Here is a 27,758-nt window from a genome sequence, read left to right on the forward strand (position 1 = left end):
ATTTGTCCATACTTTTTATTTGTATTATGTCTTCATTACAAGAAAGATAACTTTAAAAATACAAATCTGCCCCATAAATGCTCATTGAAAGTACAGTTGTTGACAGAAAGATCAATCATGCAAATTTAAACTGTGGACTGGTGCAACAGCATAGTAAGAGGATGGAATTACTTCACAAGAATGTCAAAGAAGGTTTGTTTGTTTTCTGGCTACCACTGTTCCAAAACCCAACATTTTGGCTGAGTAGATGGAAATATGAGATTTTGCATATTTTTGTGCAGATATTTTGGAAAGGTGGATTGTTAAAGATACAAGCAGCAGGAATCAATCCCTGCCTTTTTTTCTTTCTTCTTCTTGACTGTCATTTTCAAAGTTTGGCAGTGCCACTAGAAGACAACAGATGAGGATCCAAAACTGAAATTTACACTTGGAATACTTAGAGAGTATGATTTAATTATCTGCTAATCTTTATACATAATGGCTGTTGAACAACTTCACATGCTAATTTTTGACAGTAAAATATGCTACTATTATTAGCCCGGAGAACTATTTGTTTGCACTTTTAATTGTACCAACATTAGTAGTTCATGTTTTCAGCAAAGAGCAAAGGTATCCCTGCCCAATTAGAAAATTGTTACAAGATACAGCAAACTCTAGCAGCACAGCAAAGATTTCACAGCAGTTTTGTCTGTGCGATGGCAACAGATGGACAGACCTCTACAGTATTTGTTAATTTCTTCATGTTCCGTTCATTTTTGCAATGCATTGACAGTGTTTTGGGGAAGTGTTAAGTCTATTCAACTTCCACAGTTCCACAAATTAGCATTACTAATTCCAGGAATGTTCCATTATAAAGCACAATGGCAGAGAACAGATTTCAAACACTATGAATCAAGAACAAGCTAAGTGTTAGCACAAAAATGAACAGTGTTAATTAATGAAAGGAAAAAAAAATAACCTCATTGCAATCAGACAGCGCAATCCTGAAAGTCTTTGCTATATGGCAGCTGAAGGAACTGACTGCTGATTGTGCAATACATATGATTATATTCAAATGCATGATACTAGAAATATAAACTGGAGCTGCTGTTCACCATGCTGCTTTGAACCTGTGAAGTGCAAACAATTTGATAAACAACATACAGTACTAGTGTGGTTTTAGTGTGGAGACCATTTTGTATTTAGCATACTGTATGGTTATAAATAAAAGATTTATTTTAAAATAACATTTAATACCACATGCACAAATTCCAGATATCTCTCAAGACAGCAGATATTGCTTTGAACAGCAAGTGCACATGAGATGAAACTTTGTATGTAAACCGTTACTGTACTTCTGCTGAAAGAGACAATGCTTCCTCTTCCTTTTTCAGAAAGCTGTCGACTGATGTGCAGACTTGAAGAAAAACCTCTTCTGCTGTTCCTTCTGCATTTATCTATTAAAACAAAACATATGTTAGATAGAAATGATGTTGTGAACACACCAGCCTATGCTGATTAAGTTGTAACAATTTAAATTACCCATGTTTTTAATTGATCCAAAGGGCTCAGAGCAGTACTAATTCTGGGTTATTGGATTTGGGATTGGATTTATAAACATTCTCCTACTGTAGTGTCTGCAGCTTCTGTAAATGCTGAACTGGAAAACAGGGTATTCATTTGTAAGCTTCCACTAGATTACATGTGGAGGTTTTGTAGGTTGCGCAAGTGTACATTGATCCTTCTGCAGAGTCCTTTGAAGTTTAAAAGATAACATCTTTGATATATGGAAAAGACTAAAAATTTTGGGATTCCTATTTTAACGCTATTTTATGTTAAACAAACTCAATAAAATAGCCCCGTTTAATACTGGTAAAAAAAAAATAAGTCACTAGTACTGGCTTGTTTACTGTTTTCTTGTCATTTGAAGTGTCACTGAATATAATCCTATGATCTAAGGGCTGTCAGGCAACAGCTCCCAACCTAGCTAGTCAGTTTTGAGTTTTTTGTATTTCAAGCTTTGTGAATTTGTTCCAGTTTTTTCATGACCTCTGGGCAGTGCATGTTCTGCAGTGGGCACTGCTTTTGTTCTGGTCCATTGCTCACTTTCTTCAAAACAGATGATAAGTTTTTCTCTTTAGCTTGAGTTCTTCACAGATTCTGCTTTGACCAAATTTTCTCCTGGCTGTTAGACTAAAACTGCTTCCTATGCCGTGAAATAATTACCAGTGTTCTGGCTATGGGGAACAGAGTTTACAGATAGTAATTGTTCTGTGTATTATATGGGAAACGTGTAGATCAATACAGCTTATTTCTTTTCATTATGAATCGACTTTCTTCGTTTGTATTTAGTGTCAGATGCTTTATTTTTATTCTGCATTTCATCTTTGGCCTATTAAAACAATTCATACACCTCTCTAAATTTTTATATTTTGTATTCCAGAAATATCTGCAAACTGAATCTGCAATACAATCTATGGGCTTGGCTACACTTGAGAGTTGCAGCGCTGGTGGAGGCTTTCCAGCACTGCAATTAGTAACCGTCCACACCTGCAAGGCACATCCAGCGCTGCAACTCCCTGGCTGCAGCGCTGGCTGAACACCTGGTCTGCTTGGGGTGTAGCGAGTGCAGCGCTGGTGATCCAGCGCTGCTCATCAAGTGTGGATGCACACCAGCGCTGTTATTGGCCTCCAGGGTATTAGCAGATATCCCAGAATGCTTTTAACTAAATTACTCTTTGTGTTGTTATGCAGCCTCTCTTTGTTTTGTAGTGAACTCGGAGCTCCGGTGCTCCGGGAGCTGCTTATCAAACGCCTCCTGTTTGCTGTGATCAATCTGTACCTGACTGTGAACAATCAAATGAGATAACCCCTGTGAATGAGGCAGGCAGGGAGTGAGTGTTTGCTTGACAGAAACAGCGGGGGCAGAGTGGAGAAAGGGAGTCCGTTGGATGCAGGCTGTTTGCAGTTAAGAGTTAAGGGTAAGGGATTGGGAACATTTTCTGATTTTGCAAGACAGGAAGCTAACACACAGTGTTGGCTCCAAAAATCCACTCTCTCTCTCTCCCCCACTCCCTGTCACACTACACCCCACCTGACCCCCCTCTTTTGAAAAGCACGTTGCTGCCACTTGAACGCTGGGATAGCTGCCCATAATGCATCACTCCCAACAGCACTGCAAATGCTGCCAATGTGGCCACACACCAGCGCTGTTCCTACACAGCTGGATGACCAGCGCTGTAAACTCCCAGCGCTGCAACTCTCAAGTGTAGCCAAGCCCATCATGTTTATTACCATGATAAATAATGGCTTCATCTATGCAGTGAAACAGAATTTGATGTCTGAACTAAAGTTTCGATCTCTAATTCAATTGGTTTTTTTCCAAAGTATGAAACTCTACACTGTATGCACATAAAATAGATATTTTAGAGTAGCAGAATTTCAGTGCAAGAAAAATTCCTTGTGGAAATTTTTTTATTTCTCACATTTTTTAAATACACCATTAGCTGCCCATTCAGGGCTCTAGGTGCCTATCCCATAATTTTAAAATCACTAAATAAACAAAGGCCTGTCCATAACTAGAGCCATTTCAGCACATTCCCTCCTCAATCGCCTTAGAGAAGAGGGGGAAAGAATATGTTTTGCAATGTGCCCAAAGTAGGGTGGCCAGATGACCTGATTTTATAGGGACAGTCCCGATTTTGGGGTCTTTTTCTTATATAGGCTCCTATTACCCCCCACCCCCATTCTGATTTTTCACACTTGCTGTCTGGTCACCTTAGCTCAAAGATTAAAAACTCTGGATTTGGGTGGGCTAGGGTGGAGGGTAATTCTAAAAATCAAGGATACCCTGCAGCCTGTCTCCTACTCTCCCTCCTACTTATTGAAACAAGTGAGGTGACAATATCCATCGCTATAGTACCAATGAGCCAGTGCAAGGGATAGCAGAACTATTGCCCACAACTACACTCTGGGTTCTCTTACAAGTATAAGAACAGATACACACGGGAAAGGATCCATCCACCTCTACTTGTGTTCACAAACAAACCAATTAAATCTCATGGTCAACCTTATTGAAGGCTGCAGACAAAGAATCAGCATTAGCGTAGAACCTCAAAGATACGAACCCCAGAGTTACGGACTTACTGGTCAACTGGACACCTTGTGGAACCAGAAATAATCAATCAGGCACCAGCAGAGACAAAAAAAACCCAGCAAGTACTGTACTGCCTTGGGGCTTTAGCCCTGGGGCTCAGGGCTTCGGCGTGGGGGTTGGGCTACAGCTGCAGGGTGGAGGGGTCAGGGCTCTGGGTTGTGGGGGAGGGGGAGCTCGGGGCTTCTGACCCTCAGGAGCACTGGGGCTCAGAGTTTTAGACACGGGGTGAGCGCTGGGACTTGGGGCTTCAGCCCCACAGCTCTGTTCCTGGTTTCTGACACATGGGGGGCCCTGGGACTCAGGGCTTTGCTACAGGAGGAGTGCTGGTTTCAGCCCCAGCACTCCCCTCATGGCTAAAGCCCCGAGCCCCAGTGTGCCTCCACCCCTGGCGGAAACGGGAAGTGGTGAGGGAGGGGTGGAGCTCTAGGGACCCCCGGCACCTCCTGTGGGGCAGAAGCTGGGAATGGAGGTGTGGGGCTGAAGCCCCAACCACAGGTCTAAAGCCCAGAACGCTGGCACCCCAAGGGGCAGAAGCCCCCACCCCCATGGCTGCAGCCCCAATCCCCCAGTGGCTGAAGTCCATAATGTCTTGTTCAGAGTTAGGGAACATTTCAGATTTATGAACAACCTCCATTCCCGAGATGTCTGTAACTCTGAGATTCTACTGTATCTTCATCCATTGCCGGGAGGAGGTTAGCAAATGCATCCAGTGCAGTTGCCTTGCTACTGCCTTCTGGGCGTATGTCTACATTGCAATAAAAGACCCACCGCTGGCCCAGGTCAGTTGACTTGGGTTCGCAGGACTTCGCCATGGGGCTAAAATTTATAGTGCAGATGTTTGGGCTCGGGCTGTAGCCTGGGCTCTGAAAGCTTGTGAGGGGGATGGATCTCAGAGCCCAGGCTCCAGCTTGAGCCCAAAAATCTGCACTGCAGCCTGAACCCCATAAGCCTTTGCCAATTGACCCAAGCTCTGAGACTCAGCGCTGCAGGCTTTTTATTGCAGTGTAGACCTACCCTCAATGACTCTTCCTAATAATGGGAGAGAGAACACAGGCCAATAGCCAGACTGGCAGCATCAAGAGTTGGTTTCCTGAACATGGCGTTTGCAATACTTTATTTAAGAGCGGCTGGAATCTATCCACTCAATGGGAAACACGGACAATTCTGGCCAACAATGGGCCCAGTACCACCACCACCAGCCTTCACCAGACATGAAGGGAAAAGGTTCAACTCGCAGGAAATAGCACAAAGTTACCTCAGCACCTGTATAATCTCAGCGAGCAGCACTGGCTGAAAGAGAAGTTTGTCCCTTCAAGTGTACGATGGACCCTGCAAGCTAAGAATTTACAAATGGTACGGTAAGTTCAAGACTTAGTGTCCTCTGTTGTGAGCTAGATCTAAATACAGTATTAAGGCACCCTGTTTTTTGCGGTGCATCAGATTAGAAATTCCACTGCAGGTTTAGGTAACTTCCAACATGGAGGGTTTTAGTGTGAAGTCTGAAAATCAAAAATACACTCAGCCCTATAGTCCTTGTGTTTATTTTGGTATTATTTTCCGTTTATTTTATACTTCCCCAGATTTTTATTTCATTGCATGACTTTGTATTGAAAATACATAACTCGAAATTGCCACAGAGGAAGCTGGAGCTTTTGACTATAGAAACAAGACCATGTCGGGACACTTAAGGTACCTAGGAAGACAGTTAGCATTGTGGGATAAGCATATTTAGTTAGATGTTTTGTCAAAATGCTCACCAATCAAATTATAGTTAATGTTAACACTTATATTCCCAGGACTGGGGTTGCAGAATTACAATCCCATTGAGAATGATGGTGCAGATCACACTTCTCTGAACTAGTTACTCAGGCTGTCTGCAAACATAGAGGCTTAGCTACATGGGACGTTATCACAGAATGCGCTAGGGTGGGAATTTAAAGCACACTGTGCAGAATAGCTAAACTCCCCACTTATTCCACACTAAAAGTGACTTTTGTGGTTTAGTGGACTAAGCTGCACCACAAAAAGGGTCATTCTTAGGCTTGGTCTACACATAAATGTTTTACTGGCATCTATTGGTCATGCTAACAAAACCCCCAATATAGACACAGCTATGCTGGTGGAAGAGTGCTTCTGTCGTCAGGACTAACATCACTCAGAGATGTGATGTTCCTATGCTGGGAGTTTAGGCTGTCTGTATGCTAGCGGGCTATGCCAGCATAGGCTCTGTAGGGTAGACATGGCCCTAATGTAGAATGTGTCCACATGAGGAGCTACAGCAGAATTGCTATTGCACTCTACACACACACCCTAGCTTATTCCATGCTAACTTCCTGTGTAAACAAGCACAAGTAAACTGTGCTGCACTGCTTTCCATTCATTTCACATTTTAAAGAACTGTCCCCTATGACCACATTATCTATAATTGTCAGTTATTGTTTCTTGCACCTCTCTCTGAAGCAGTTGAGGAACAACAGGGTTTCTACTCCCAGAGGGTCACAAGGTAATCAGGAGGGTTGTGTGGTGTTATATTTTATTACAAGCTAAAGCAAAAAAAAATCTCGCTTCCCCACATATCCTTACCCTTCAAATTCAAGTATTCTCTGCCAACCTTTAGACACACACACTGCTATATGGGAGTATCACTGTTATCACTGATTCAGTCTCTGTAAAAGAGTAACACACGTAGGGATCACAAAAATATGTTACTTCAAACTAGGGCTCATCCACCTGAAAAGATTAATAAACACTCTTCTAAAGCATATAGTGTTGGCTGCTGTCAGAGACTGGACAATCCTACACTCGATGGCAATTTCTATGAATAATTGTGGGGGGGGGGTTGTAATAACTATGCAAAAAGTCTGCAATAAGTAACTAAAAGTTTCTTTTACTGCTCCTTAACCAGCACATGCCTTAACTACTTTTCAGAGCTGTTATTAAAAGTAGAAGGAAAAAAACTGCATCTGGTTTGACATCTTGTAGGCTAAACTTCAGGCTGATGTGATTTGAAATAGGGAAGTTTTATGACTCCCTGAAAATCCACTGGGCCAGGCTGCTTACATTATTTGCTAAGTGTACACTCCTTTTATTTAGCTGTCTATTTGAACATGAAGTTTCCTAGGAATACACCTACTCAGCTACTGTAAACCAGGTTGGGATCTTGCTTGATTGCCTATGCGTTGCTTTTAATATTACTTATTAAACTCCTACGTACTGACAATAAACGAAGCTTTAAAGGATGAGTCAGATATTAAGAATAATCAGAATTTGTCTTTCTCAGTAAAAAGCATAACTAACTACTGAATAAGCCACTATTACATTAGACATTGAGCCTGATTTTTAAAGGTATTTAGGGACCTGAAGATGCAGATAGATGCCTAGTGGGATTTTCAAAAGCACCTATGTGCCTCACTCCCCTGGAAATCAGTGGGGGTGAGGCACATAGGCACTTCTGAAAATCCCACTAGGCTAGGCTGACCAGACAGCAAGTGTAATAGTGAGGCACTGCTTAGGCAAGTAGTAGACTTCACACCAGAACCCCTAGGCTACAGCCCCAGTACACCCTCCAACCCCCAGCAGTGCTTCCCATGTCTACACTGCTATTTTTAGCAATGCAGTGTCCTGCTGCCAGAGACTTTCCCTGCCACAGTGAAAGGCTCCAGCAACAGGGGAAGACTCTAGCAGGGCAGAGGCAGCGGGGAAAGGTTCTGGCAGGGGGGCGGAGGGGGACCTCCAGCAGCTTCCCTGCCTCTGGAGCCTGTCCTCACTGCCTCCCCCCCCCCCGCCAGAGCCTTTCACTGCCATGTGTAACTACACACTACAGTGACAAGCATGGATACAGCCGGCTTTCAATGCAGCAGGTAGCTACACAGGTAGTGACTGTACTGTACACGCTGCCGTAAGGGTAGAATAGCCTGTATCTTTAGGCACCCAAATACAATTAGAAATCTGACCCATACTCTGCTTCACTTAACCATTATGCCATGAAAGACAACTTAAAATTCCTAGCCTCAAAAACTCTGTCCCTGTGGATAACTGTGTTCAATGGCTATAAGAGTAAAATATATTTCAGTTTCATAATTTGATTTTGTACTAGAAAAAGAAATCAGCATTTGCTATAAAATCTTTTAGCCTACAAACCACATATGCTGCAATGCTCCTGAGATGCAGCCTGCCCTAAATTGTGCCTTTGTGCCTTTCTAAAAGAAGCACCTAATTTGTTTTAGTGGAGTTGGATTCACATATGGCTGTCACATATAATAAATATGAGTATGGTTCCATAAGTTTGTTCTTGCACCTGGGATTGATTTTTGCCATGAGTTTTCCCATTTTAACTAAACCTTGACTTTTGCATTTTTTGCTATGAATTTTTTTCACTTTTCTATTTTTCTGCCATAACAAGCAGCTACCGCAAAATGACATAGTTCAATAGTTAATTGCAAATTGAGATAGTCTTTCTGTAAGTAAAATAGTGCAGTGGCTTTGTATTTTTGAAAAACAACACTCAAGAGTATGAATGCTTCTGTAGTAAGGAAGTTACAGTCTTTGTTCCTTTCAAAAGTACTTTCTGACTTACATGTAGGATAGGAATGATCTGTAAAAACAATCGGTAGTAGTTGTTATCAGCTGGTAGATGCAGTGCATCACACATAGTAGGGATCATAGAGAACTGAATTGCCCCCAAACCCAAGATTTTAAATTCCTTAAATGGAAAAACTTCTGTCCCAGCGTTAGTCACTTTGATGCCCAGAATAGGGTTTGGAAGCTCTCTGCTCAAATGGAAAATGTGCAGATTAGAAACAAACAAACCCCAAATCCCTTCAATTCTATCCCCTTTATTCCGTCTGATTAGATTTCCTTTGAAACTGCACACTACCTGTGCCTCTGCTCAGCTGAGCTTTTGCAAGATTCACTATCATTTATTCCTGTCAGGTTCACAGACAGCGGGAAACATTTGCATATTAAGATTCCAATCCTTTTGTTGGGTGTAGCGCCTTAGTTGCTGAATAGAAGCAGTTAGTTATCTTTTGTTCAAAGAGTGACTTCAAATGGAGACCTGACCTGCTGCCCCAGTAATCTGACACTGCCAAATCATAATTTCAAGACTCCTATTGACTTCAGTGGCAATTAGGTCAGACTCCAGAGGTTCATGGGCTCCATAAGGTCCTTAAAGCTCCTTCCATGTATATTCTAACAGTAAATCTCATGCAGTTAATGAGCAAACTAAGGTTTGATATTGGGCTCTTTATAAAACAAGTGCCCTCACTTGATGGTCCACATCCCTACCTTCTCCACCTAACTGACATTTAACTGGCACCCTTGCTAGCCAAAGATTACATGAGCCAGGAGAGTGATCTGTCACCCATTAATAGAAGGCCATTCCCATGTATCATTGTGCTATACAGCAGTAGGGAAAGTGACTCTTCAAAACGACGACTAACAATTCTAGCCCACAAAGAAAACATTTTCAACTTAGACTTAAACCAATAAACAGGGTGAGCAACATTCATATCCTTTGCCAGAGTGACCTAAAGAAGGGCAAAATACAAAGTATTTGGAAAACGTACACGCAGGAGGTAGAGAAAACAGTAAGAAACCATTGCTAGGCTGTGATAATGTGTGTGTCTGTTCCTGTCACCAGGACCCTGTGCAGGTCCATAAGCGCTAATAAAACCAAGTCAAGGGAGAAAGAGAGACTATCAAGGGGAGTGACAAATGATCTAGGCCCTGGTCTACACTACGAGTTTAAGTCTAATTTAGCAGCATTTGATCGATTTAACCCTGTACCTGCCACACGACAAAGCCATTTTTGTTGACTTAAAGGGCTCTTAAAATCGATTTCTGTACTCCTACCCGACAAGGGGATTAGCACCGAAATCGAATTTGGGGTAGTGTGGATGCAATTTGACAGTATTGGCTTCCGGGAGCTATCTCAGAGTGTTCCATTGTGACCGCTCTGGACAGCACTCTCAATTCAGATGCACTGGCCAGGTAGACAGGAAAAGCCCCACGAACTTTTGAATTTCTTTTCCTGTTTGGCCAGCGTGGTGAGCTGATCAGCACAGGTGACCATGCAGAGCTCACCAGCACAGGTGACCATGGAGTCCCAGAATCGCAAAAGAGCTCCAGCATGGACCAGACGGGAGGTACTGCATCTGATCGCTGTATGGGGAGACGAATCCATGCTATCCGAACTCCATTCCAAAAGACAAAATGCTGAAATATTTGAAAAAATCTCCAAGGGTATGAAGGACAGAGGTTATAACAGGGACCCACAGCAGTGCCGCATGAAGCCTACCAAAGAACCAGAGAGGCAAGTGGCCGCTCTGGGTCAGAGCCCCAGACATGCTGCTTCTATGATGAGCTGAATGCCATTCTAGGGGGTGCCCCTACAACTACCCCACCTCTGTGCTTCCCTCCTCCCTAACCCCTCCCAGGCTACCTTGGCAGTTATCCCCCCATTTGTGTGACAAATTAATAAAGAATGCATACATTTGAAACAACAATGACTTTATTGCTTCTGCAAGCGGAGATCAAAGAGGGGCGGGGAGGGCTTACTGGGAACTAGAGTGAACCAAGGGGGCGGATTTTCATCAAGGAGAAACAAACAGAACTTTCACACCGTAGCCTGGCCAGTCATGAAACTGGTTTTCAAAGCTTCTCTGATGCACAGCGTGTCCTGCTGTGCTCTTCTAACCGCCCTGGTGTCTGGCTACGCATAATCAGCATCCAGGCGATTTGCCTCAACCTCCCACCCCACCATAAACATCTCCCCCTTACTCTCACAGATATTGCGGACCACACAGCAAGCAGTAATAACAATGGGAATATTGGTTTCACTGAGGTCTAACCGAGTCAGTAAACAGCGCCAGCGAGCTTTTAAACATCCAAAGGCACATTCTACCACCATTATGCACTTGCTCAGCCTATAGTTGAATTGCTCCTTACTACTGTCCGGGCTTCATGAGCCATGGGAGCAAGGGGTAGGTGCGACCGTGCAGTGCTGCTGACTGAGAGAGCAGCCTGAGGCAGAAGCCTGCAGCTGGCATGATATTCCAGGCAGGACTGAATCTCCATTAGACGAAACTTAAAGAAGAGAATGACCTGGAGTCAGCCGACCAGGAGCACCCATGTCTGCCCAGGCACCCCCCAACCATCCTAACTGAGGTCGTCCAGGAGCACCCATGGGATGATGATGACAGCTAGCAGTCGTATTGTACCATCTGCCATCTGCAAGGCAAGGCAAGGGGAGGCTGCTGTGTAGCACCGCAGTACTGTGTCCACCAGCAGCACCCAGAGACATACAGTGACAGTGAGCTGAACAGGCTCTATGCTTGCCGTGGTATGTCATCTGCACGGGTAACCCAGGAAAAAAGGTGAGAAATGATTTTTTGACGTTGTTTTCACGGGGGTGGGGGGCTGACGCCATGTACCCAGAACCACCTATGACAATGTTTTTGCCCCATCAGGCATTGGGATCTCAACCCAGAATTCCAATGGGCAGCGGAGACTGCAGGAACTGTGGGATAGCTACCACAGTGCAACGCTCTGAAAGTTGATGCTAGCTTGGTACTGTGGACTCACACCAACGACTTAATGTGCTTAGTGGGGACACACACAATCGACTGTATCAAATCGATTTCTAAAAAATCTACTTCTATTAAGTTGACATAATTTCGTAGTGTAGACAAACCCTGAATGCATTTTTGGGTGGAGTGAAAGCTATGGATGCAGTTAATGGCTGAGGCTGGCAAGAATCCTGTTGTTTGTTTATGTTGATTCCCTACCCCCAACAAGTTTGCACCCTCACTGGACAATAACCAGATTGGCAAGGTAGGGATGGAACATAAAGTAGATGACTGAGCAGGCGGTAGTGACTGGCACACAACTTGTTTATTTTTTTTGAATGCCCACCATTACTACATTAAGGGGGCAGAGGGCACTTGGCGTTATTATGTGACTGATACAGTCATCTATGGGCGATATAGAAGACCTCGGGGCCTAACTGTTCAGTGGAAGAGAGGACTTTTTTAAAAACAAAATTAAACACACAAAAATATAGCAAACCGATTCCTGACTCTGTACCAAGTAAACAAGACATTATAACCAGAGACTAGGGAGACAGTACCGAGCAGTCAGTAAGCCATTTCAGAATACAAAAGTGAAGTTTTGAACCTGCTCATGTGTAAACTTCAGGCAGCTGAAATGCACCCATCTCTCCTCTCACTTAGGCTGAAACACATCCCTGGGCCAAGGGGTGAGGCACCAAGTAAGGCCACTCTAGGCCTTGTGTGCCAAGGTGAATTTCTCCCGTGCACATGGAGCCTGACTGAAGAGCTGGTGAGCTGCAAAGGGCAGGGGAGCTTGCACTGCCACTGCCCTGCGCTGTACCTGTTCTGTGGATAAATGAGGGGACTCAGTTGCCAGGGCTGGCAATCTGACCCCTTGTCTCAGCATTAAATTCACTTACAAATGTTGAAATCAAATAAAAATAGAGTCTTCTCTTTGACAAGCCAATTGACAACTCTGTCTTTTTGCTCTATGCCAAAGCAAAGGCTGGCTCTTTTAGAAGTGCTGTATGCTTATGCTCCTGAAAGCTGTGACGTGGAACATTTGGATTTAAGTAAAATTGCTAATCTCCCTGCAGGTAAAAGCACGATCAGTATTTGGTCATGTACTGGGGCAGGCTGCATTTAAAAATAAAGACAACTGTGATTTTCAAAGCAGTCTAAGGGAGCTGGGTGGGATTTGGGCCCCTTAAAAACCTTTTCAAATCCCATCCCATGCCCTTTTAAATCCTTCCCAATCCCTCAAAATAGGGTTTGTCAGATTTAAAGGGGCATAAGCTTTGTGTGGGCCCTCAGCACAACAGTGAATTTTATCTGTTGGGAGCACAGGCCTCAGCAGGAGGGGTTTCCCAGCATTAGTGAGGTGGAGCAGGACTTGCGTCACCTTTAAGTCCCAACACACTGGCCAGAAACCATCCTTCCTTCCCTGAACAGAGCTCCCTTCAGATGGCTCCTCCCCACCTAGGAATGAACTAAATTCCTAAGGGTGAAAACGTGAGTTATGTTTAAAATAAGAAGCACATATACTAAATACGTATTTTGAAATGCTTTTACATAACGACTCTATCCCATACACATAGCTAGATCCATAAAGTAACGAAGCTTGTGTCAAATGCCTTGATTTAGAATACAAGGAAATTGTGGTCAGAAGTAGTATTGGATTTTTCTATTTTTCACCTGACTTCCACTCCACTTCTCTATCACAGAGAGCACAAGAGTGTGCCAGTGATGATATCAATGATGCCGTTTCCACTCAAGACCCCCCCCCCCTCCAGGGCAGAAGACCCTAGCCCCGCCACAGAGCAGCACACAGCAGTCTGAATAATATGTTGTAACTTGCTATAAGTGAGAAAGCAACGCCCCTGCCCTCCAAATTGCAAATTTCTCCTCCATCAGTGATACTCAGACCTCAGTGGTTCAGGAGCAATCAAGATTACCCAAAAGAGCCACAGCAGTGTAAATTCAGTGTTTCATTTACTATATATTATTCTCCCAGCAAAACGACTGACCAAGTATTATTATTTTATCCACTACGATTTGTTGTTCGCATAGTACTGGGGTGGCCAAACCTCCGGTCTTGAGCCGCATGCGGCTCTTTTACAGTTAAAGTGCGGCTCATGGAGCCCCTCACTCCACTCTCTACCTACCAAACTGGGGTGGGGGGAGCTCAGGCTTCTGCCCTGTGGGGATCGGGGGGTCTCAGGAGGAAATGACATCACTGATATCACCACTGGCCCTTTCCTGGGTGCAGAGGCCCAAGGTGGAACTGGACGATGTAACTTACTTCCCAATGCCAGCAAGAATGAATCTGGCTCCAGGTCAAGGCACAAATGAGTGACTGGGGAACCCTGGGTCATGCATGGTTTGGAATTTCTTTCTGTCCTCCTGTAAGGAGATCTGTGAATGGTGGGGTGGGGTGACCATTTTATACAGGATTCCAAGACAGCTTAGTACATCAATCAGTTAAACATATATTTGTTTTCCTCTTGCAGCTCTACAAAGTGCAGCTTATTCATTCTTTTTACTTGAACTAAAGTCATGCTTTGTGTTACTCTATGAGGGTCAGATCCTAAACAAGTGTAAAAAGATGTGGCTCTATTGAAATTAGTGGTCCTATGCCATTTACACCAGCTGAAGATCTGTCCCTAACAGTCTATGTAAACCTGGTGTGGAGGTGTGTGTTTAGTTCTGCACAGGAGGGAGGTTTAGGTGTCACACTAAGGTGTATATGACAGACTTAATTTGCTGCCCTTGGTGACCATGCAGAGAAGTTGTCATAAATAAACAGATCAGGGTTAAGGTCTCTTTTACCTGGAAAGGGTTAACAAGCTCAGTAACCTGAGAAACACCTGACCAGAGGACCAATCAAGGAACAAGATAATTTCAAATCTCTGTGGAGGGAAGCCTTTGTCTGTGTTCTTTGTGTAAGTGTTCTCTCTTTTTGGACCTAAGAGAGGCCAGACATGTCTCCAAGTTCTCCTGGAGTAGTTCCTACTATCCAATAGTGAGTATTAATTAGAAAGGCGGATTAGTCTTATAATTTGATTTCTACATTTGCAATTGTGTGTTTGCTATAGAATTTCTTTACTTCTGTACTGTTATTGCTTTTACTGAGAAAGAAAGGAGGGGGGATTCTCTCCAGAGATGGATAAGTTTAGACCCTGTATTTTTGCATCCTGGTAATACAGAGATAGTTACTTTCTTTTTATTCTTTAATAAATCTTTTCTGTTAAGGACTTGGTTGATCTTTCCTTGGGTAAATTCTCAGGGAAAGGGGAGGAGGGAAAAGGAAGGCATCCCTCTGTAGTTGGATCCCGGTATCTCTCCTAGGAAAAGGGAGGGGGGAGGAAGCAGGGGGGAATGGTTTATTTCTCCTAGGTGTAAGAACTCCCTGGATTTGGGGCTCTTGGGATCCCCAAGGATTTTTGGGGAAGGACTGTGTCCCAATACATGTACATTATTGGGTGGTGGCAGCTTTTACCAGATCTAACTAGGATTTTAGTTTAGGGGAGTCAGTGCAGGTCCCCATTTTGGAACCCAACAGCTCTAAGTGGGGGTGAGACCTATGACAGAAGTATACACAGATTTTTTAAATAAAAGCTTTTAATAGGAGAAGATGCTTTGGTTTGTGGTGCTGCATGGTATTCTAGGTGAATCTGCTTTAAAATTGTTTTCCAGATGTCAGAAATTTGATTGCAGAAATTGCATAATGCAGGCTGCCCCACTGAGTGTTTGAAAGTAACAGTGTATTTTACAGAGACTATTTGAAGTTGCCAATGCCAGCCCTGTGCGCAGGAGAAAATAAGTCAAGCAAGAGAAAGGTGAGATCAGATCAGAATATGAGCAGCTCCGTGGGAGGCTGGCAGGAATTGAGCACAGTTTATAAATGGCCTTTCCATCACTAATCCTGAAACACCATTCACATAATGGAAGAGGAGAACAATCGCTTAATTCAAAAGTTAAGCAATTTACCTTGCATAACTGTGTCTTCTTTTCATAATATGCAATCATGGGCTTGGTTGCTTGGTAGTACGTATCAATTCGTTTCATAACAGCTTCGGCATCATCAGTGCACTGACTCCTCTTCAAAAGGCGACTGCTCATAGTCTCAGTGGAGCAGTCCAGGTAGAGCACAAGTTTTGGCTCCCCAATCTACAGAAGCAGAGAAACAATAATTAGTCCAAATGCTGGGCTGGAAAAATCTGGTTTTGTTTATTAACTCAAGTTTTTTCAGATAACTGTAAAACACAAGCTAGCTGATTAGTCATATAATTAAAACAAGACCAACTCTCTTCAGCAAACAAGTTATTCAATTAATTTAGTCCTTCTTCTATTTGTGATTTGCCGGCAAGCAGATTATTATTAACAAATAGTCATGTTATACAGCAGCATCCAGAGGCCTCAATCAGGACGAGGGCCTCAATCAGGACGAGGGCCTTACTGTGCTAGGCAAACACATACAAAGATACACGCCTTGCCCTAAAGGAATTACAAGCTAAGACCCAGACTTGGGCTTTGAGAATTTGTTTGCTATTTGCAATTATCCGACAAATGCTTTATGCAAACACACTCCAGCTTCTGGCGTGCCCACTGTAAGTATTCAGTATTTGCTGGTCAAGCTTTGTGACTAAGCACATGGTATTGTTTTTAACTCCATGACTGGATAACTATCACTTGGATAGTTTTACGTGCAAATAGGTGGTTTCACATGAATATGTTTAATTGCATGCAAATAAAAGAACTATACACAAACATACATAATCTTGTGCATGAATGTTCCCAAATGTTTATGTAAACAAAACCCTTCCTGAACAGCAATTACACAGTCAATAAAAGGCTTTAGGAATGCCATCCAATGTATTTCACCGCATTTACTCAAACAAATGTTCATAGGTACTTTATCACAGTATTTGCCTGGGTTGACTTGAGATGTAACTCTCCATCTCTATGGCTCTAGTATGAACAGAGAGATGTGTTATATCACTCTGATTTATGCAGAGATGAAGTGTTTCTAACTCATATAAGATGAAACTTAGCATTGCGTGCTTCTCAAACTGTGAGGCTACCTTCCCTGGGGAGGCTTTTACCTTTTCCAAGGGAGGTACAAGTGAATGAAGGCAAAAAAATTTTGTGGGGGTTTTTGTGGGTTTTTTTTTTCATTCTTGGGACATGGCAAAGATAGGTAATTTCTGAATTAAATAGAAGATTATATTATATGCATTTACTTGTTCCCAGCTGAAAAAGAACCTGTAAATATAAGGGGGGGAGAGGGAAACCAGGCAGGTTGCACTGTTCCCATGTTATAAGATATCTTGTGTGTCTGTGTGTGTGTCAGATCCTTACAAAAATTCTGAGGATGATTCACAGTAATTAATTTTAAAGGGCCATCATGGATGTTTCTCTACATGTTGGGTTAAGAAAGCAGCAGTGCACTTTATCCTGCAGCCTGCTCAGCCAAAAATGCCCATTGACACTGAATTTTGTCTGAGAAAGAACTGTAGGACTGAGCCTAGTATGTGATAAGCTGCATGGAGATAATAAAATCATAGAAATGTGCAGCCCATTGCACTGATGCAGGACTAAGTAAACCTAAACCATCCTTGACAGGTGTTTGTCCAACCTGTTTTTAAAAACCTCCAGTGACGGAGATTCTATAAGCTCCCTTGGAAGCCTACTTCAGAACTTAACTGAACTTATAGTTAGAAAGTTTTATCTAATATCTAACCTAAATCTCCTGTGCTAAAAAATAATCACATTACTTCTTGTCCTACCTTCAATGGACATGGAGAACAATTGATCACTGTCCTCTTTATAACAGCCCTTAACATATTTGAAAGCTGGTATCAGGTCACACCGTAGTCTATTTTTTCTCTCTCCAGACTAAACATGCCCAGTTTTTTTAACTTTTCCTAATAGGTCAGATTTTCTAAATCTCTTACCACTACTGGACACGATACTCCAGTTGAGGCCTTCCCAGTGCTGAGCAGAGTGGGACAGTTAACTCCCATGTCTTACGTACAATGCTCCTGTTAATACACCCCAGAATATTACCCTTTTTTGCAACTGCATCACATTGTTCACTCATATTCAGTTGTGATCCACTATAACTGGATCCTTTTCTCTGCAGTACTACTGCCTAGCCAAGTTATTCCCCACTTTGTATGTGTGCCTTTCATTTTCCTTTCTAAGTGTCGTATTTCTATACTGAATTTCATCTTGTTGATTTCAGACCAATTCTCCCATTTGTCAAGGTTGTTATTATCCTCTGGGTACTTACAAATTGATTGTTTAAGAATTTGTTCCAGTATCTTTCAAGGTATTAGGCTGACAGGTCTATAATTCTCTAGCTCCTCTTTGTTCCCCTTTTTAAAGATAGGTACTATGTTTGCTCTTCTCCAGTTCTCTGGGACCTTTCCTTACTCGTCCTCCATGAGTTCCTCAAGATAATTGCTAATGGTTGTGAGATTGCTTCAGCTAGTTCCATAAGTACCCTAGGATGAATTTCCTCAGACCCGCCAACTTGAAAACAGGTAACTTATATACATATCCTTTAAACTACTGTTTCCTAATTTTAGCTTGTATTCCTTTTCTCTTGTAGTTAATATTGTGTTGAGTTTCTGTCACCACTAACCTTTTTAGTGAAGACTGAAGCAAAATAAGCATTAAAAACCTCAACCTTCTTGATGTCATCAGTTATTAGCTCTCTTTCCCCACTAAGTAGAGACCTGAAATCCTACACTTTCCTTTGTCTTTCTCTTGTTCTTAATATGAGAGGAGATGTCTCTCACCTCCTCTTATTTCCTTTTATGTCCCATGCTAGTTGTAACTCATTTTGTGCCTTAGCTTGTTTAATGATCAACACATGTAATGAGAATGTCAGATATGATCTCCATCCATGTGTGTCTGAAGTCCTTTGAAAGGGACAGACAATTAAAGATGCTCTCTATTCTTTTCCATTCCAGCAGGGATTTGGAGAGCTTCTCTCTAGGAAAAGACAAGAAAAAGCCCCAAGAAAAAGTGGCCATTCATTTCATTAGTGACCATGAGCTAGAGAACTTTACCATTGGCTATAAAAGAACCTCCGATGACTGACATGTGGCCCTCCCAGAAAGGAAGATGCTTTCCTGGAGCCCATTCTTTTAAGAGGGCAGTACCTTAAAGGTAAGTTTTTAAATGCAAATATTCACATTAGGTCTACAGTAGCTGGAGAATAAGGGAGGTGGCTTCGACTATGCCTGTTTTTCTGCTTCCTTACATTCTGAATTTCTAAGAGGCAGCTAAGGCTCAGCTGTAACATCTGGTCTTATGCTGTGGGAGCCTCTGTTTCTAACAGTTGGATAGTCTCATGACAGGCTTTCATTCCTAGGGCTTTTCAGCACCATCAAGGAAAGAATAATGGCAGCACTGGCTGCAATGTTGTCCTCTTGGATTTAAAATGAAAGGGTCCAGAAGCAGTTTTAAATATGACAAATTGTTATCAAGAGGTGCAGTAACCACACCAATACTATCTGTGCCTAAAGCAAGTGCCCACAGTGCCCACTTGTGGCTAAGTTACTCATGAGTTCATGTTTCCCTCCAAAGCCACAGCAAGATAAATGGGTCAGAGTCTGCCCACAGTTATGATGGTGTCAATCTGGAGTAATTCCTCTGACTTCAATACAGCCATGCTGTAACTTTTATAAAGAGGATATCAAGGGCTCAGCTGACTGATCGGTAACTATGTTACCCGGTATGATAAACCAGGTATATTTTACTTTTGAAAACCCATGTGATTCTGCTGAGACTGCATATAAACCCACCTACTCTCTGGTGTTATGTTTTTCAGTATATATACAGTAGTCATACTTTCAGTCTGAGTAATTTTTATTCCAAATTAATGGAAACAACAAGAAAGAACAATGTGTGTGTGTGTCCTCACTAATGTGCTGCTTCAACTCTGTCCTGCAAAACAGACCACAGAATCCTAGGGATTTAGAGGTGTGGTACACAGAAAACAAAATCATATTGATTATACAACTACATATGCCACATCTGCAGGCTGTTACAATGAGGTACTGAGTGCCCTTAACTCCCATTGACACTAAATGGATTGAAGGTGCTTAGCACCTGGTAGGAGGTTCTTGGTACCTTCCTGAATTGGGTCTGCAAGGCTTTCTCTTTTAAATTAAAAGGGACCTAATTTCTGAGATTCCTTGGTAAATGCTCTTCTCTCTCTCAGCTTCATCACAGATAAAGGAGAAAACTAAATTGCCAACAGAAGAAAATGATCTTAGGTTCTGTACATTTAGGAATGGCTTCTAAAGTGAAAGTAGCATCTCCATCCCAAAATAAAGACTGCTTTAAGCTTTGTTGTCAAGACAACCAAGGGAGTGTTTGTGAACAGTGAAATGATTCCAACACTGCAAAGACTAAATAATTCCTTGTCATGTTGGGCAACTTTTTTCAAGTATGAGAGCAGCAGCTAGCAAAATGTACATATTGTAAAACAAGCTCTCCACAAAGCTCATCCTTTCCACTCCACTTTTCTTCCAAAACAGTGGAGCGCTCTGCTGTGGATTCAGCAAATTGTATGTTAGCTGGAACTCGTACCACTTGCTAGCTCTGACCCACAAAACTCAATGCTCAAGACACATACCAGAACGAATCCTGAAATTCCGGATTGGAACATGACTACGATGCAAATCTCTCTCTTTCTGCTGATTTGGATTCAACCAGGCTCCTACATTTACAGCACTATGAATTCTGTGATGCATCCACCAAGCAGGGGACTACAACTCCCATTAGCCCCTTCCCCCATGCACATCCCTCTTCCTTCTGGGCAGGTAAGGGAAAAGGTCATGAATCAGGAAGTTGTCACTCCAAATATTGGTTGTATGGAAAGTGAGGAGCTGCAGGAAAATTGAAGCAGCAGCCATATGACAAACAGGGAGCTGCAAAGAAGCTGAATTCAGAGAGTTATCCCCAGGAACTGTATGTAGGGTTGCCAACCCTCCAGGATTGATGTGGAGTCTCCAGGAATTAAAAATTAATCTTTCATGAAAGATTATGTCATGTGATGAAACCTCCAGGAATACGTCCAACTTAAAGTGGCAACTCTAATTGTATGCAGAGCCATGTGTGGAACAGGCTGTAACTACTGGGTGCAGCTCTGTGTGGGACTTATGGAGGAGCAGGCGCGAATACAGAGGAACCCCAGTGAGAGACATTAATTGAGCCTGGCCTAGAAACCTGCAAGCACCGATTTGCTTGGAGCAGAAACTGGATTGTAGAGGGCACCCCAGGCACTAGGCCGGTAGGGCCCTGACTCTCAACTGTACTGCCCCAGGGACCCAAACAGGAACTGATATTGCTCACTTCGAACTGTAACTGTTTAAGCCTCAGTACCTAGGATATTAGTAACTTTTCCCTTTCCTGCCAGCCTTAAAATACCCTTTCACTTAGCCGTATATCTCAGTGGTTACTGGGACCCACCAGGGCTGGCGCCTACTACACCTACAGTGCTTGCCTCTGAGTTGTGGTACTCTTAGCACACTACTGACACCTTAGGGGTTTAGTGTACTGAGTAATTGCAATTCTCCTGGCATCTCAGTGGTTCATTTTTCATGAGAGCATCAGGCTCCTTTTTTACTGTGAGCCAAGAGGGAAAACAGTAGTGAACGTGGGAGCTTGTTAGGAGAGGTTCTTCACCAGAATGTCTTGATATTCTTTAGACAAGCTTCTGCCATCCTTACCCATGTTGGGTGGCATCCTACACCATGTGTAAGTCCCACTGAAATTCCTGAAATAACTTTCATAGTAATATAGGCTGGGCCACTGGTTAGGATAGCACACTGGGACTCAGAAAACACCAATTTAAACCTCTGCTCTGTCACATGCTTTCGGTGTGACATTGAGCAAGTCACTTGGGGTACACCCACATTAGGAAAAAAGGTTTTATAACCACGTTAGCCAACATGCCATAAAATCCCAGTGTGAACAAGACCATTGTAGCTTTAACATGTTAGCACATTGAGGTAAACACTAGGTGGAGCCTAGTACAGTAGAACCTCAGATTTACGAATACCAGAGTTACAAACTGACCGGTCAACCATACACCTCATTTGGAACTGGAAGTATGCAATCAGACATCAGCAGAGACCAAAGAATAAAAATAAAAGCAAATACAATACAATCCTGTGTTAAACATAAACTACTTAAAAAAAAAAAAAGAAAAGGAAAATGTTTTAAAAAAGATTTGACAGGTAAGGAAACTGTTTCTGTGCTTGTTTCATTTAAATTAAGATAGTTAAAAGCAGCATTTTTCTTCTGTGCAGTAACGTTTTAAAGCTGTATTAAGTCAATGTTCAGTTGCAAACTTTTGAAAGAACCACCATAATGTTTTGTTCAGCATTACAAACATTTCAGAGTTATGAACAATCTCCATTCCCGAGGTGTCCATAACTCTGAGGTTCTACTGTATTTATGTTGACCTGTTAATGTGTTAAAAACCACAACTGCCTTGTCCATGCTAGGCTGTTACCATGTATTGATTACCACATGTTAGCTAACATATGATTTAAAAAAAGGTACCTTCTTTCCTTGACAAGGCCTTAGTCTCACTCTGCCTCAGTTCCCCATCTTAAAAATGGGATAATACATTCTTACCACATGGTGGGGTAGGAGGGGCAGTGAGAATAAAATCCATTGACAATTTAAGGTGCTCAGATACTGTGGAAAGGAGCTCGACAGTACTGCTCCATATAAAGGAGGCAAAATCTGTCCCACAATGCTCAATGATACAGGATATGGAACAATTCTAGATGCTTCTGAGTGCCCTCAGCTCTCACTGACTCCAATATATTGGGTCTTCAGAATGTTTCCATAGGACTACTTACAGAGTAAGATACTGCTCAAACTGTCCCTATGTAATTTACTCTTTCATGTTACACTATCTTAGGGGAGCAGCATTCATTTATTGATAAACAGGATTCTCCCCTCTCCTGCCCCACCTCTCACAGCTACAGGAGCATTTAATACTAGTTCCATTTAAAATAAAAAATGTTTCTGAGAGAATACGATGGCTGGGCATTAGTGCTGGGGTGCATGGATTCATGAGGGAATTAGTTTAGGGCCTCTAAGCTTTGTATTTCTATAAGAACAATCCTGAAGCTTTCTAAATAGTATGTATCTTTAATACTTGTAATGATTTTCGCATATGCTGTATATATACAGCCTCACCACATTCCTGATGTCACCTCTTGTCATTCATTCAAACATAATGTGGTGAGGAAATATTTTTTAAGTGCCTTTTAAAAGAAAAAAAATGACATTAGTCATCAGTCATGACTAATTTAAAATGTTTCAAAGATTTACTGAGTTACCTACAACCAAATTTGCCCCTTATGGAACTCAAGTGGCTTCAGTGTTGCTACACCAGGGATGACTTTGGTGACTAGTATTTTTCAGCTAAGTTTTAAATATGTGGATCTTTATATTTTGTTCCAGAAGCTGATAAGGATTTGGTGTTGCACAGTCACCAGTGGGTTCCTGCAGTGCCCATAAAGCAGCGGTTATCAAACTTAGGGCTGCTGCTTTTTCAGGGAAAGCCCCTGGCGGGCTGGTTTGTTTACCTGCCGCATCCGCAGGTTCGGCCGATTGCAGCTCCTACTGGCCATGGTTTGCCGCTCCAGGCCAATGGGGGCTGCAGGAAGGGTGGCCAGCACGTCCCTCAGCCCGCGCTGCTTCCTGCAGCCTTCATTGGCCTGGAGCGGCGAACTGTGGCCAGTGGGACCCGTGATCAGCCAAACCTGCAGATGCAGCAGGCAAACAAACCGGCCCGGCCCACCAGGGACTTTCCCTGAACAAGCAGTGGCCCTAGTTTGAGAACCACTGCCATAGAGCTTAATCCAGGAGACAATATCTGTGGAATTCTGGGAGAGATTCCTTCCCCTGCTCCAGTTCCTACATGCTGCTCTGGCAATGAATAGGGGCTGCAAACAGCCCACAAGGGGCTGAGGGAAAACTCCCCAAGAGCAGGCACTGAGTTGGGTCATGGCACATACTGTTCAGGCCAGGGCCGGCTCCAGACCCCAGCGCGCCAAGTGCGCTTTTGGGGCGGCATTTTGCCAGCAGGGCGGCAGGCAGGTCCGGCGGACCTTCCGCAGTCATGCCTGCGGGAGGTCCACCAGAGCCGCGGGTCCAGCAGACCTCCCGCAGGCATGACTGCGGATGGTTCGCTGGTCCCATGGCTCGGGTGGACCTCCCGCAGGCATGACTGCGGATGCTCCACCGGAGCCGCGGGACCAGCGAACCTTCCACAGCTGCGGGAGGTCCACTGGAGCCGCGGGACCAGCGGACCCTCCGCAGTCATGCCCGCGGGAGATCCGCTGGTCCCGCGGCTCCGGTGCACCTCCCGCAGGCATGACTGCTTGGGGCGGCCAAATTCCTAGAGCCGCCCCTGGTTCAGGCCATTCTGGCTTGTACCTCAAGCAATAGGCACAAAGAGTGGGCAGCAGGTTAGGAGTCTCCAGGGCTGTCTAAGTTACACTGAGGGCCATTTCAGCCCCTGCAGCAGCCCAAAGCCACCTTTGTTCCCCCTTGCCCTGGGCTGTGTCTCTTGGAGACCCAGTACAGAATCTGATCTTCTGTCTGTAGCTGTCATCTCTCACCACTCATATGGATCCTTCAGATGTCCCTCCTGTAGCAGTGCTATGCAGCAGGTGGCCTCTGAGCATGGCCTTCCTTAACTTCCTCTAACACCATCTGGGTGTTAGCTCTCCAAAACTGTCAGTGAGGTGTAGGATGACCACCCATCCCTAATTGGGCATTTGTACATTTCAAGTCCCGGTCCAAATGACACCAGGTCAGCATTTGTCCCAGATTCCCTGTGGTGCCACTCCATGCCTGCCCAAGGCATCAGTATCCTCCTGGTAGGGGGGCTGAGGAGGGCCTTAGTCCCCTCTTGCCATGAGAGCGAGGCCCCACCCCATGTTCCCCTCTTCCCCCCTGAGGCCCCACTCCTGGCCGGGCCAGAAGCTGGGCAGTAGTAAGAGCCACCCAGGGAGTCTGGGCCACTGTGGGGAGCATTGGACCTTCCACCTGCCCTGGGTGGCACAGACATGGGAGGGGGCAGGTACATGGGCTGGGGGCTGTTCTTAGACAACTCAGCACCCAACCCAGGGCAGGTGGAGGGTCAGAGGCTCCCCACAGCAGCCTGGGCTCCCTGGGCGGCTATTACCACTGCCTGGGTCTGGCTTGGCCAGGGGGGCAAGGCATCCAGATGAAGACGGGGGGCGAGGCAGGGCCATGGAAGGAGAGTGAAGCTCCTGCATCCTTCCTGTTTTAACATTTTGAAATGGTGGTCACCCTAGTGAGGTGTGAATTAAATGGTGGCCAGATATGAGAGTGGAACTCACTCAGTTAGGCCACTGAAGGCTCTTCATCAGGTAACTGGACTCTGGCTGTGCATTCTGCACATTAAGAGGGCTGAGATTTGAAGTGGGACCTTGGTGATCTGTTGGCAGCTCAACACTACCAGGCAGCTCCCCTTTGGGCAAGTCTGTAGGAGCTGTGCTAAGCTTGTCTCAGCTGGAAGTTGCCCTTGGCAGCTTTTACACTCAGCTGTGCTGATCAGTGCCATGGGGCGTTAATTGGACTATTCAGTGTTAAAAACTTCCATAAAGTATTTTGAGTTTTCACAGCTGCGTGGGACATCAACAAGGCTAGGGGGTGCAGCGTTCTGGCCTCTGATAACTGAGGTTCTCTGGGTTTGTGAATCAATATTTCAGTTTAAGGAATCGTGATTATTACCTCTGTCTTTCTCCAATAGAACTTTGATGTGCTAGAGATGGCTCTTGGGAACTTTTATTAAAATTTTGCCACCAAACTGAAGGGATGGCTTTCCTGCCTTTGATGGAGTCAGCCCCTCCCACTATTACCGCCAGAGAACTTTACCTCTTGGGATTCTGCTGAAGATTTAAAAAAAAAAAAAAAAAAAAAATCTAAACAAGCAGGCTTTAGAATGAATCTGATTGCACCTCATGTCAGTCTGTTCTAAGTATCTTCCAGGGTAGGATATGTCCCCCATCTCCTGCCACACCATTTCAAGTTACACAGATCAAACACAGCTGAACTATCAATGTACTGAGTAGAAGCCTGAGCCTGAAAACCTTTGCTCAGTTGAATGTTCCTTACTTACACTACTCATTACTCTGTTTGCATGAGAAAGAACTACTCATTTGAGTAAGGGTTTTCATATTGAGATCCTATTTCAGATATAGTCACTTCCAATAAGTGCAATCACTATACGTTTATTTGTCCAGTGGAGCTGCCCCCTGCCCCTTCCCCCTTGGATACAGAGTTTCTCCAGTCCTGCTCCCCCACTCTGCAAAGACATGCAAATACATGTGGTGTTTATCAGAGGCAGAGAGGGAACATTTCTGTGGGAGTCCCTTTGTTAAATTGGTACACGCTATTGGAAAGAGACATGGGAGAATTACTTAATTTTGTGCACAGGGAGGCACTAATGGACCAAAAATGAATCTGTGACCTGGCCAACTTTATTGCTAATTATCTTGACTGGGTGTTGAAGCCATTTCTCCCACCTCCTGTGGCTTTTGTGACTCTTTTGTAGTGAACAGAATCTATATAAAGCAACTAAAGGTCCATTGATAACTCAATAAGTCTTTGCAACATTTTAAATGAGTTACAAGAGAATGTGTAGAGTGAAGGTGCAATATAATGGAATACATAATTATTATTTTCCTCCAGGATATAAACTAATCAGCCACTCCTGTTTTGCTTTTTCATTGTACTAGTGAGCTTGTGCAAATTCAATCCAGGCACTTATTTAGAGAGAATGGAATATTTTCTGCAGGCTGAGAAATCAATAACTGAGACTTCTCTGTAGATCTTTGTGCGTAGTGAAAAAATCAATAGCTTCCTTAATCTTTGTAAACTACCATATAAAAACTTGCAAAATGCTCTTTTATGAGTATTTCAGCATGCTACCTACTACAGTAATTTGGCCTGTGCTTTGCTCAGGCACAATGGTTGCAGGCACTGAGAGCTCTGACTCAACTTAAAGAGAGAGCTTAATGCATCTAACAGTGCTTGAAATTCTGTTATGCCACATTGCCTTTTGATGACAGATGCAGTAGCAGCACAAGCAAACTGAAGGTGTAGCTATAATGAGAAAAGTGACTCTCAAAATGGCAATATCTTACTAAACAGAATTGCTCTCGTCTGTATTTAATGTAACTTAAATGGTTAAAATCAATTTTTATTCCTTCTGTCACTGCAGAGACCATATACTTGAGGGAGTAAGCTGGATTCACTGTATTGCTGGCGTTCCAGATCCCCAGTGATCAGTAGCAACTCTCTATTCTCTTGGCCAACAAGTTGGAACAGTGGCTTATAAAGAGTCATATCTGTCAAAACTAGGGACCTGAGTAGCTGATTTGTGTGTCAGATGCAAGTTGCATTTTAATATCAGCAATAATGGTAAATAACTAGATGTTCACCTTGCATTCAAATTCTTCTCCTTGTTTCACGTCCCAGGGATACCCATCAATCAGAAATCCCTTTGTGTCTCCTAAACTGGCAATCATGGCTTCCTTCAGTAGCGCCAAAACAATATCCTGTATTGAAGAAAAATAATTCTTGGTTACTAATAAATATTGCTTTAAAGGGCTCAGTTTTTACACATGGACTTTAATCTTATGTCTTCAGGAACTACCATAACTCTGCTTTGCTTCGAGAAGGTCCTTTGAAAGCTGGCTTTTTTTTTTTCTCTAGCTGCCCAGGAAGAGGGTAGTTTGCTATAGGGGAGGAATAGCTGTCCCTCAGGAACAGCTATGTCACACAAACCCAGAACTAGGGTGAGAACAAACCTGTTCTGGATTTTCCAGGATCTTTCCTGTTGTGATGCGCTGTTGTTGTGGAACATATCTGAGTCTCAAAATCTATTTGGGGACTGTGACAGACTGATACTATCCTTTAATAGCCTGAACAAACCTTATGGAATTAAGATAAACTTTACTGAAGTAAGTTAAACTGTACTGAATTAATACATTTGG

At 43.5% G+C, this 27,758-nt stretch overlaps 1 protein-coding gene across 2 annotated transcripts in view; it reads right to left on the minus strand.

Moving 5' to 3' along the window:
- AK5 (adenylate kinase 5) overlaps window positions 1–27,758 on the minus strand; it is a 132,919-nt gene continuing 105,161 nt past the window's right edge. Inside the window, exons 12-15 of one of the 2 annotated variants that reach the window (XR_005583957.1) lie at window positions 27,204–27,320; window positions 15,676–15,855; window positions 1,211–1,436; window positions 1–1,162 (exon numbers count right to left, since the gene is read on the minus strand). Coding sequence is in view for 1 of the 2 variants with exons in the window: in XM_039486021.1 (XP_039341955.1) it covers window positions 1,326–1,436; window positions 15,676–15,855; window positions 27,204–27,320 (408 nt within the window). In the remaining variant the exon portion in view is untranslated. Of the gene's footprint in view, window positions 1,437–15,675; window positions 15,856–27,203; window positions 27,321–27,758 lie in introns of both variants that reach the window. The other variant, XM_039486021.1, reaches the window with a different exon arrangement.

Source organism: Mauremys reevesii, linkage group 8 (genome assembly GCF_016161935.1).
Source record: "Mauremys reevesii isolate NIE-2019 linkage group 8, ASM1616193v1, whole genome shotgun sequence".
Taxonomy (NCBI): Eukaryota; Metazoa; Chordata; order Testudines; family Geoemydidae; genus Mauremys; species Mauremys reevesii.